This window comes from Xenopus tropicalis, chromosome 7 (genome assembly GCF_000004195.4).
Source record: "Xenopus tropicalis strain Nigerian chromosome 7, UCB_Xtro_10.0, whole genome shotgun sequence".
Taxonomy (NCBI): Eukaryota; Metazoa; Chordata; class Amphibia; order Anura; family Pipidae; genus Xenopus; species Xenopus tropicalis.
The window spans coordinates 18,271,318-18,283,456 of record NC_030683.2 but is presented as its reverse complement, the minus strand read 5'-3'; the positions used below and the strand labels follow the sequence as shown (position 1 = coordinate 18,283,456).

The 12,139-nt window shown below is 42.7% G+C and overlaps 1 protein-coding gene and 1 long non-coding RNA gene across 2 annotated transcripts in view; one reads left to right on the top strand and one right to left on the bottom strand.

The window, feature by feature from the left end:
* Nucleotides 1-6,462, bottom strand: part of reep3 (receptor accessory protein 3) — a 90,382-nt gene extending 83,920 nt beyond the window's left edge. The window contains exon 1 of the mRNA XM_002940751.5: nucleotides 6,261-6,462. Coding sequence (XP_002940797.3) covers nucleotides 6,261-6,292 — 32 coding nt within the window. The 5' untranslated portion in view covers nucleotides 6,293-6,462. The remainder of the gene's footprint in view (nucleotides 1-6,260) is intronic.
* Nucleotides 6,463-6,668: 206 nt separating this feature from the next.
* On the top strand, nucleotides 6,669-11,853 carry LOC105947747. Its single transcript, XR_001171201.3, has 3 exons — nucleotides 6,669-6,757; nucleotides 8,360-8,512; nucleotides 11,613-11,853. It is a non-coding gene; the product is annotated as an uncharacterized LOC105947747 (long non-coding RNA).
* The last annotated feature ends 286 nt before the right edge of the window (nucleotides 11,854-12,139 follow it).

Below are 12,139 nucleotides of genomic sequence, written 5' to 3'. Positions count from 1 at the left end.
TCATGCTGTGTAAAAAGTGGAGTGAAGCATTACCAGTAATGTTGCCCAAGGCAACCAATCAGTAATCAGATTTCAACAGTAGCAAAGCATCTATTGGTTGCTATGAGCAACATCGCCGGTAATGTCTTACTCCACTTTTTACACATTGTGATAAATATACCCCTTGGTATCTTACTAAGTACATTAATAAAAAATTTGGCCCTCGACTTAGCCTGTGTTTTAGATTTCGGCCACCTTATGTGATTGAGTTTGACACCCCTGATCTAGAGGAAACATCAGACTTAGAGATTTAGATACATACTATAGGCTAGGGGTGGCCAAACCGTCGACCGCGGTAGACCAGTCGATCAACCGTGGACTTCTGGACCGCGTCTAAGTCTTGAAATGCGGAAGTGCGGCGCACTCCTCCCTCCTACATGGGGAGGAGCCAAAGTCGATCACGGTGCGGAAAAGTCTGGGTACCCCTGCTATAGGCCCTGGGTCACCAGGAGATGCTTTTTGGCCAGTCTGTATATCGGGGCAGCTAGGGCCATTCACTGTTTGCTTTGCAGTTGGCAACCAAGCAGTATCTTTGTATTCTGTTCTGAGCCCCGATACGGATCACATTGTTTCAGTTGGCAAAAAAAGAATCATTTGATAGAAACTCAGTGAACCAGAAAGTCAGCAATAAGAGAGAGAGATGCCAAATAATTCTAGTAGGAAGCGTTAGATACAGGCTGGGGGGAGAACCTCATAAAATGCCAATCCTTATGTGTTGTCCTTATCTCCCTCTGCCTACTGTGCAGAGTTAAAGGGAAAGTAACGCTATAGAAGTACAGGAGATGTGACTTATTGTGCACATGAACTATTTCTTCATCACAGTTATAGGATTTTATGAAGTTCAAATTGAAGGATAATAAATGAAAACATTCAGTGGATCGGCTCAAGATCACTAGCCTACTATACTAACCATTTTTTTAGTGTAGTTTATCTATTATGAACTTTGTAAACCAGGTCCCCGACTTAGAAAACCAGCAGGTTGGCTCACTAACTGCAACTGAGAAACACAGGAAAATATATCATTATAAAATGTAAATTTAACAAAAAACTACTCTAAAAAAAGTACTCTAGTAAAAGGGGCAAAGTTTGCTACAGGTCTAGTCACCTGTAGCAACCAATCAGCAGGCAGCACCTATACAAGGACAAGTATTCCATATTGGAACACATTCCATTTATTGAGCGAGTTATCAATCCAAGTCTGTTTTAGTCTAATAGTCCTTCATTAAATACTTACTACTTCATACTGTATCAAATGGTTAAGCACAACCACATCCACTGCAACCTCAAGGTCTAGGTTTCTGCTCATCTCCTGCAGAAGGCAATTAGACTTGTCTGCCATGATCTATTACAAATAATGCATGGGGCATGCTCACATTTCTGTAAACTGAACCCATAATACGCCTGCCAAAAGCTTCCCTGCCACAGGAGCAATAGTTCCCTAACTGAGAGGGTTTCCTGGTTGAATAATGTCACCATTTTATCAATTAGCCCATCTCTTGACACAATGCAAGATAGCAAAATCATGTGATGTGGGGTGAATACCATCAAGTCATGTTCATTTGTTTAACTTCAGATGTTGTGATGCATGAATTTTCCTGCCAAGTCAACCACTCTCACAAACACACACATATATATAATACACAAGTAAGTCATGTGACTGAAATGACCTAACTAAGCACTGATTATAACTGATCACATCACTAAGCACTGTTTAGAAGGGTTTAATTTACAGGATGTTGGATATTTATTTATTGTTATGAAACAAATAGCCTTCATTAACTAGTTCCTGACTGGTGTAAGAGGCAGTTCCGAACCTCCCTGTTCCCACTATACCCGACTCCTCTATCTTAGAGAGGGACTCAGTCATATTACTTGTGCCAATGAGGTATTTTTTATGCCATGTTGGGGTACATGCATGCCCCCTGGCTTTCTCACAAAGCACCCCTCTCTCCGCCCCTGCAGCAGGGCTTCCCAAACAAAGTAACTTTCCAATTTCAAACAGTGATATATACAGCCCTAACGGCCAATATGCAAACAGATATGGACTGAGCTGATTTCAGGCTGAATGTCAGAACACGTCCAGCCCCTCAGGGCGCAGTTTGACAGACAGTCCCTGGGATCACATTGCAGCCAGTTTTTCCACACTGAATATTTCATGTGATGCCAATCAAGTGAGAAGGGCCACAGCTTCCTCTTGCTTATCCGCTAGTCAGAACCAAACGCACTTATCCGCTAGTCAGAACCAAACGCACTTATCCGCTAGTCAGAACCAAACGCACTTATCCGCTAGTCAGAACCAAACGCACTTATCCGCTAGTCAGAACCAAACGCACTTATCCGCTAGTCAGAACCAAACGCACTTATCCGCTAGTCAGAACCAAGCGCACTTATCCGCTAGTCAGTATCAAACGCACTTATCCGCTAGTCAGAACCAAACGCACTTATCCACTAGTCAGAACCAAATCTGCTTATCTGCTAGTCAGAACCAAATCTGCTTATCTGCTAGTCAGAACCAAATCTGCTTATCTGCTAGTCAGAACCAAACGCACTTATCCACTGGTCAGAACCAAATCTGCTTATCCACTAGTCAGAACCAAACGCACTTATCCACTGGTCAGAACCAAATCTGCTTATCCACTATTCAGAACCAAAAGGAGCCATAAGTGTGCAATGGGCACCCATATGGGTAAACACACCACTGTCTGATATTAACAGGAATGCCATAATACTGTGCCCAGGCCTTTACATAAGGTGAGGGTGCAAAGCCTGTAGCCTGGAGGGGGGAAACTTATTGCCTACTAGTCTCACATAAAAGCAGATTCATAGTGAAACTGGAAAATCAACGTTACCCTCCTATGTTCATACTGCACTTTACCACTGGGCCAGAAGGCATTTCACCAGTAGAGAGCCTTTTAGTTGCCCAGGGAATGCCAGGTACAGGTATCGGACCCCCTTATCTGGAAACCCATTATCCAGAAAGTTCCAAATTATGAAAAAGTCATCTCCCATAGACTCAATTTTCATGAAATAATTCACATTTTTTTAAAAAATTTAATAATAAAACAGTACCATACTTGATCCCAACTAAGATATAATTACCCCTTATTGGGGGCAGAACAACCCTATTGGGTTTATTTAATGGTTAAATGATTCCCTTTTCTCTGTAATAATAAAACAGTACCTGTACTTGATCCCAACTAAGATATAATTACCCCTTATTGGAGGCAAAACAATACTATTGGGTTTATTTACTGTTTAAATTATTTTATTAGCAGACTTAAGGTAGGAGATCTGAATTATGGAAAGACTCCTTATCCAGAAACCCCCAGGTCCCAAGCATTCTGGATAACAGGTCCCATACCTGTATTTATATTAATGGCTGCCCAACTCAGTACCCAAACCTAATACCTATATACCCTCCAGCCAGGGGTAGAACATAAGTTATTTTAGCTTCTCCCTTGACTTTACTAGATAGTAACCCCTGTGCATTTGGGTCATGACATACGTTTCAGGTTTTCGTTTTCTAAGATATTTCAAAATAAATGATAAAATATTGGCTCTTTGGTTCCAGTGGGATCTCTATGGCTCTCTGATCTCTCCTAGCCGTTAATTACTTTGGAACACGCCCCTTTCATTAGGAGTCTCATTATATGACCCAATGCCATACCACTTGCATTTTTTAAATATGAATATACTGCTGTTTAACCCCGCCCCTGCCAGCAGCCGCCATTCATCTGAATGGAATGAGGAAACGGGTGACTCTCTGTCGTTGGTACTCTGTAACTTTATTGCCAGGGAGGCTGAATATTATATGTATATAGTGCCAACTAATTCTGCAGCACTGCACTAAAGGGCGTATACATCAGTCATACATATTACAGGCAGGAGGTAAAGAGCTTACAATCAAAATATGTGTCATCGGCAGGGAATCCTGCTCACTCTCTCTCCCCAAGAGGTTCCGCAGCAGCCATTTAAACCCGCTTACTATATACACCGGGAAACAAAATTCATGTCTAGGCCTGGAGTAAAGTTTATTATTGAGCAGAGAAATAAATACACCAGGCCACATGGATACTGTTCAACTGGGGGCCAATCACCATTCAGCATTCATTTCCTATCAAGAACTCTTGATTTGCTTTGCTCAGTGGCCATGAACTGGATTCCAACTGTGACCAAGTAACAAGGATATTGTACATTATGCAGAATAGAAGGGTCATTCAATATGTGGCACAGGCCTCACCTCCATGCAATGCTTACAGGGAATGCTGGGACTTGTAGTTTAGCAACAGCCACATGTTAAAGATCCCCTTAACACGGGTTTGGTATTATCACTTAGGGACGCACACTGACGTTGCACAATATTAGATATTATTTAAACTTTGCCTCACCAATCCAATAAATGCCACGGGGATAAAGAGATAAGTGCCGCTGGCCAATACATTCCTGCCTTACAGGAATCAATATTCAACCTTTGCCCGACAGCTGCTGCCGAACCCTACGTCCCAGCAAGGGATGGCGAGAGTTGCAGTTCACCCGGACAAGGGCAGGATTACATCATTCACAGATGTCCAACCTGCAGCCCTCAGGTTGAAGTTCAGCAACAAGGGTGGGACTGATGTACATATTTACATTTCCTAAAAAGTTACACAACCTATAGCTGTTGTCCTTAGAATATTCCCACCCCCAGTGGCCCCTAGGAAGCTGGGGGGCAAGAGGACCCCCCCACCTTGGCCTTACGCACTATCAGAGGCTTAACCGGTGTGTCCCACAATGCCTGCACCCCGCTACCTAGCACAGGGGCCACTATATCCAATTCCTGGTTGCCACAGGGGCCACTATATCTATCTAATGCCTGGCTGCCACAGGGGCCACTGTATCTAATGCCTGGCTGCCACAGGGGCCACTGTATCTAATGCCTGGCTGCCACAGGGGCCACTGTATCTAATGCCTGGCTGCCACAGGGGCCACTATATCTAATGCCTGGCTGCCACAGGGGCCACTGTATCTAATGCCTGGCTGCCACAGGGGCCACTGTATCTAATGCCTGGCTGCCACAGGGGCCACTGTATCTAATGCCTGGCTGCCACAGGGGCCACTATATCTAATGCCTGGCTGCCACAGGGGCCACTGTATCTAATGCCTGGCTGCCACAGGGGCCACTGTATCTAATGCCTGGCTGCCACAGGGGCCACTGTATCTAATGCCTGGCTGCCACAGGGGCCACTGTATCTAATGCCTGGCTGCCACAGGGGCCACTGTATCTAATGCCTGGCTGCCACAGGGGCCACTGTATCTAATGCCTGGCTGCCACAGGGGCCACTGTATCTAATGCCTGGCTGCCACAGGGGCCACTGTATCTAATGCCTGGCTGCCACAGGGGCCACTATATCTAATGCCTGGCTGCCACAGGGGCCACTGTATCTAATGCCTGGCTGCCACAGGGGCCACTGTATCTAATGCCTGGCTGCCACAGGGGCCACTGTATCTAATGCCTGGCTGCCACAGGGGCCACTGTATCTAATGCCTGGCTGCCACAGGGGCCACTGTATCTAATGCCTGGCTGCCACAGGGGCCACTGTATCTAATGCCTGGCTGCCACAGGGGCCACTGTATCTAATGCCTGGCTGCCACAGGGGCCACTGTATCTAATGCCTGGCTGCCACAGGGGCCACTGTATCTAATGCCTGGCTGCCACAGGGGCCACTGTATCTAATGCCTGGCTGCCACAGGGGCCACTGTATCTAATGCCTGGCTGCCACAGGGGCCACTATATCTAATGCCTGGCTGCCACAGGGGCCACTATATCTAATGCCTGGCTGCCACAGGGGCCACTATATCTAATGCCTGGCTGCCACAGGGGCCACTGTATCTAATGCCTGGCTGCCACAGGGGCCACTATATCTAATGCCTGGCTGCCACAGGGGCCACTGTATCTAATGCCTGGCTGCCACAGGGGCCACTATATCTAATGCCTGGCTGCCACAGGGGCCACACATCTCCCAGATACAGTTATCTCTATAAGGCTGTTGCCATCTGAAAGCCAATTGGCCCCAGGGCCCTATATAGGTAGAGCCCCTATGACTTACTAAAGAATACTGTAATATTCTATGTCCCCTAGTACTGAGGATTGCATAGGGAAGCCCTGAGGGCCGAACCCCATACTGACAGCAGGGAGGGCCCAGGCAGCAGAATAACCCATAGAGAGAGGAGGGGGTACTCACACCACGGCCTTGCAGATGATCCCGGACACCATCCTCCCCGATATTCTCCCCGCTGGGACCCGTCCCTTCCGAGCTCTGACGTTCCTTGCGCACCGCTCGCTATGGGCTGCGCCACCCCCCTCCTCCCGTTACTCGAATGGATCCGGCGATCCGCCGCCTTCCCCCGATGTCTCACGGCCCGGCCCCGGATTCACGGGCAGAAAGGGAGAAGAATAAATAAAAAAAAATAGCCAAAACCTGAGGAGAGGTTCCTGGCCCCGCCCCTCTGCGCCCTTCTCTGCCGTCTGATTGGCTGCTTGCGGGTTTCCTGGCCCTCTGCCCTGCTGTACGGGATTGGGAGGGGGCGGCTCAGCGCTGTGAGGTACAACTGCTCCCAATGCCCGGGCCGACTGCTGCCATTCTCATGGGCCGGCCTGTATACATTTATAGAGGCACTGCTACTGTATAGCAGCTTCTGTATGTAGGCCAGGGACCCGGGGGTTACTACTGATATAAAGGTACCATTACACTACAGGTATGGGACCCGTTATCCAGAATGCTCGGGGCCTGGGGTTTTCCGGATAAGGGATCTTTCTGTAATTTTAGTCTACCTAAAAAATTATTTAACCATGAAATAAACCCAATAGGGCTGTTCTGCCCCAATAAGGGGTAATTATATCTTAGTTGGGATCAAGTACAGGTACTGTTTTATTATTACAGAGAAAAGGGAATCATTTAACCATGAAATAAACCCAATAGGGCTGTTCTGCCCCCAATAAGGGGTAATTATATCTTAGTTGGGATCAAGTACAGGTACTGTTTTATTATTACAGAGAAAAGGGAATCATTTAACCATTAAATAACCCCAATAGGGCTGTTCTGCCCCCAATAAGGGGTAATTATATCTTAGTTGGGATCAAGTACAGGTACTGTTTTATTATTACAGAGAAAAGGGAATCATTTAACCATTAAATAAACCCAATAGGGCTGTTCTGCCCCAATAAGGGGTAATTATAACTTAGTTGGGATCAAGTACAGGTACTGTTTTATTATTACAGAGAAAAGGGAATCATTTAACCATGAAATAAACCCAATAGGACTGTTCTGCCCCCAATAAGGGGTAATTATATCTTAGTTGGGATCAAGTACAGGTACTGTTTTATTATTACAGAGAAAAGGGAATCATTTAACCATTAAATAAACCCAATAGGGCTGTTCTGCCCCAATAAGGGGTAATTATATCTTAGCTGGGATCAAGTACAGGTACTGTTTTATTATTACTGAGAAAAGGGAATCAGTTTTGAAATTGTGAATTATTTGATTAAAATGGAGTCTATGGGAGATGGGCTTTCCATAATTCAGAACTTTATGGATAATGGGTTTCCGGATAAGGGGTCCGATGCCTCTAGTAATGCTGTTATACGCAGGACATGTTGCTATTCATTGCTATTACAGAGAAAAATATAATTAATCCTTATTGGGGGCAAAACAATCCTATTGGGTTTATTAAATATTTAAATGATTTTTAGCAGACTTATGTCACGGAGATCCAGAAAACCCCAGGTCCCGAGCATTCTGGATAACAGGTCCCATACCTGTACTACTGTACCACTTCTCTTATATGCAGGTCAGGGGCCTACTAATATTCAGATATAAATATAAATACATACATAGACAGGGGGAGCACCTACTGCACCTGTAATTACAGGGAGTGGGTTAGTACTTCTATATACAGGGCTACATGGGCACACACTCACTCTGAGTACCATATACTCAATCTAGTCCTTGCCCTGGTGTTGCAATATAAATTAGTCATGAAATTAGTAAATAGAGCAATCCAAGGGGCCTTAATCATATAATTGCAATATATTTATTATAAATTTGATCTCAGTTGGACCTTTGCCATTTACATTCTGCCTATTATTTTACTTAAAACTCATGCATATTTCTTAGTTTTATCATAAAGCAATAACAGAGCATTATAATGCTTTCACACTTGCTATCTCACTATTAATTAGTTAGAGATACTGAGCTCTGTATAAACAACCCCTTCATTTCCCTGTTTGTTGTGACTGTCTACTAATCTGTATTTCTAATTTTCTTCCTTTCATTTTATCCAGATGCTGATAAAAGCAGCTCCCCAGTGTAATGCTACCACCACCCTACTTCACTGCACCTCTGGGTCCAACCATCTCAAGAACTCTGCATATGACTGACCTGTATGGGAGGGGGCATAGAAGAAACAATGACTCAAAAGGAATCAAGTGATTGAGGTCTATAGTTTGTGATGTGGGAAATATTTTGGGGTTTAGAGACTAAGATAGAGCTTTGTGGGCAAAGATGAAAGCAATGTGTGGAGCATACCCATGCCCAGGGGTTGGGCAAATGATTTAGATGAAGAATGAATGGATGGTGCAGAATACAGGGCATCAGGGATAGGGAAGCAGTGCACTAATCTAAATGCCACAGGAATGGGAATTCCCTTATGATTTTGCTAAAGGACAGTATCTATGGAGGGGCACCAGATTTGGCCAAGGAATAAGTGCGACTATGTTAAGTTAGTGGAAGAATTGACCAATCTACTAACCTTGAGGCAGTGGGCATATGTCCCTAGCAGTGCATCTTGACCTGTGGTACTGCATTCCCAAGTCCTTGTGAATTTCTTACGTATTTATACCGGCAGTGCGACTGGGGAGCACCTATATAGGGTCAGGGAAGTATCGGTATATCTGGACCTTAAGTGTTCCTGTTATCTGGCTGCCTGCCTGCTCCTGTTATTGTGTTTTTTTTGCCTTCAGGGCCTTCTTATCTAGCAATAAGGCACATATGTGAGGTATTTTTATTATAGGGTTTGTTTGCTAGTGACCACCTGGTTACTCTGCATATTAAAAGATGTGAAAGAAGAGAGTCCCATTTTATTCCCAGGGGCTGTTATGGTCACTAGTGATGTAGGGACGAGTGGGTGAGGAAAGAACCCTTGTGGATGCTTGTTGTTTAAATAATTGTTTGCAGAAAGGGAGGTCTCATACTATTAGATATTACAAACCACTGAGTGCACCAGTAAGCCTGAACATTTTCTCAGCACCTACTATGGGTCAAGCAGTGTAGAAGACTTTTTAATATCCTTATAAGTAGGACCCTAAGCTGGGGACTGTTGGGCCAGGTAATTCTTGTTGTGTCAAAGGTGGTCACATACAGACAAGATCGTGTTTTGTATGATAATCTGTGTATTTTTGGTGGCCTCCTCTTACATTCTGTTTGTTTGGCCCCTTGAAGAACGTATTGGATATACAGGTACGGGATCTGTTATCCGGAAGCCCGTTATACAGAAAGCTCCGAATTACGGAAAGCCTGTCTCCCATAGACTCCATTTTAATCAAATAATTCAGACTTTTTTAAATCAATTTCCTTTTTCTCTGTAATAATTAAACCCAACTAAGATATAATTACCGCTTATTGGGGGCAGAACAGTCCTATTGGGTTTAATTAATGGTTAAATGATTCCCTTTTCTCTGTAATAATAAAACAGTACCTGTACTTGATCCCAACTAAGATATAATTACCCCTTATTGGGGCAGAACAGTCCTATTGGGTTTATTTAATGGTTAAATGATTCCCTTTTCTCTGTAATAATAAAACAGTACCTGTACTTGATCCCAACTAAGATATAATTACCCCTTATTGGGGGCAGAACAGCCCTATTGGGTTTATTTAATGGTTAAATGATTCCCTTTTCTCTGTAATAATAAAACAGTACCTGTACTTGATCCCAACTAAGATATAATTACCCCTTATTGGGGGCAGAACAGCCCTATTGGGTTTATTTAATGGTTAAATGATTCCCTTTTCTCTGTAATAATAAAACAGTACCCGTACTTGATCCCAACTAAGATATAATTACCCCTTATTGGGGGCAGAACAGCCCTATTGGGTTTATTTAATGGTTAAATGATTCCCTTTTCTCTGTAATAATAAAACAGTACCTGTACTTGATCCCAACTAAGATATAATTACCCCTTATTGGGGCAGAACAGCCCTATTGGGTTTATTTCATGGTTAAATGATTCCCTTTTCTCAGTAATAATAAAACAGTACCTGTACTTGATCCCAACTAAGATATAATTACCCCTTATTGGGGCAGAACAGTCCTATTGGGTTTATTTAATGGTTAAATGATTCCCTTTTCTCTGTAAAATTAAAACAGTACCTGTACTTGATCCCAACTAAGATATAAATACCCCTTATTGGGGCAGAACAGTCCTATTGGGTTTATTTAATGGTTAAATGATTCCCTTTTCTCAGTAATAATAAAACAGTACCTGTACTTGATCCCAACTAAGATATAATTACCCCTTATTGGGGGCAGAACAGTCCTATTGGGTTTATTTAATGGTTAAATGATTCCCTTTTCTCTGTAAAATTAAAACAGTACCTGTACTTGATCCCAACTAAGATATAAATACCCCTTATTGGGGGCAGAACAGCCCTATTGGGTTTATTTAATGGTTAAATGATTCCCTTTTCTCTGTAATAATAAAACAGTACCTGTACTTGATCCCAACTAAGATATAATTACCCCTTATTGGGGCAGAACAGTCCTATTGGATTTATTTCAAGTTTAAATTATTCCCTGTAATAATAAAACAGTACCTGTACTTGATCCCAACTAAGATGTAATTACCCCTTATTGGGGGCAGAACAGCCCTATTGGGTTTATTTAATGGTTAAATCATTCCCTTTTCTCTGTAATAATAAAACAGTACCTGTACTTGATCCCAACTAAGATATAATTACCCCTTATTGGGGGCAGAACAGCCCTATTGGGTTTATTTCATGTTTAAATGATCCCCTTTTCTTTGTAACAATAAAACAGTACCTTGTCTTGATGGTAAGTAAGCTGCATGAATCCATATTGGATGCAAAACAATCCTGCAGGGTTTATTTCATGTTTAAATGATTTTTATCAGACTTATGGTATGGAAATCCAAATTACGGAAAGATCCCTTATTCCTAAAACCCCAGATCCCAAGCATTCCAGATAATAGATCCTATACCTGTGTTAGAAATTTTTTAGTGTGCAGCATAAATCTTTTGGGCCCTGGGCCCCCTGCTCTATATAGTTCTTCCATGTACATTTCACACCTGGGAATGTAACTCAATACCTTAAAAACTAATGAAAATTTCATGCACGGGAGGGTTTACAAGAATCTTGTAATGAAATCTCTGACTTACTAAGGCTGATGAAGCCATTTAAATACCCATTCATTGCCCTGTACATTAGCAAAACTTTTACCTGTAGAATTAAATATTGGAAGCCAATTATTCTCCCCCGTTTTTTTAATAATAATAGAAAAAAAAACTTCTCACTTGCAGTTCTTCATTTCGAGACTGAAGAATAAAAAGTCGTTATGAGATGCGAGACGCGTTGTTCTGCAGTCCTACTCCCCGGCATTCATCATTTCACTTTATTTCTACACATTTTATTCAGCCTTCTAGATGTTTTTAATATGCATTAGAAATGTAATTATTCTCACCTTCCTCCTCCGGGTGTAGATTGGATTGTATTCCCTGACAGCATCATCACATGGGAATAAACCACATCAATACAGTATAAGCCTTGTGTGCCTTACTATTCCACTCACGCTATGTTCTTATAGGCAAATATTCCACTTTCCTTAGTAGGGGATTTCCTTTTAATATATTGCTATTCAATAGATGATAAAGTACAAAGGCTTAGCATATTTTTATTTCTCTTTATATGGATGGATTCTGCCAGTATGCTTTTCTATTCCCTATAGATACCAGCCTATCACTATTCAATTTATCCCTGTTGATGGTGGCATTTATTATCATGTTTAGTTTTCTTTTCATTTGGTATCTATGGCAAACACCTTAGTTTA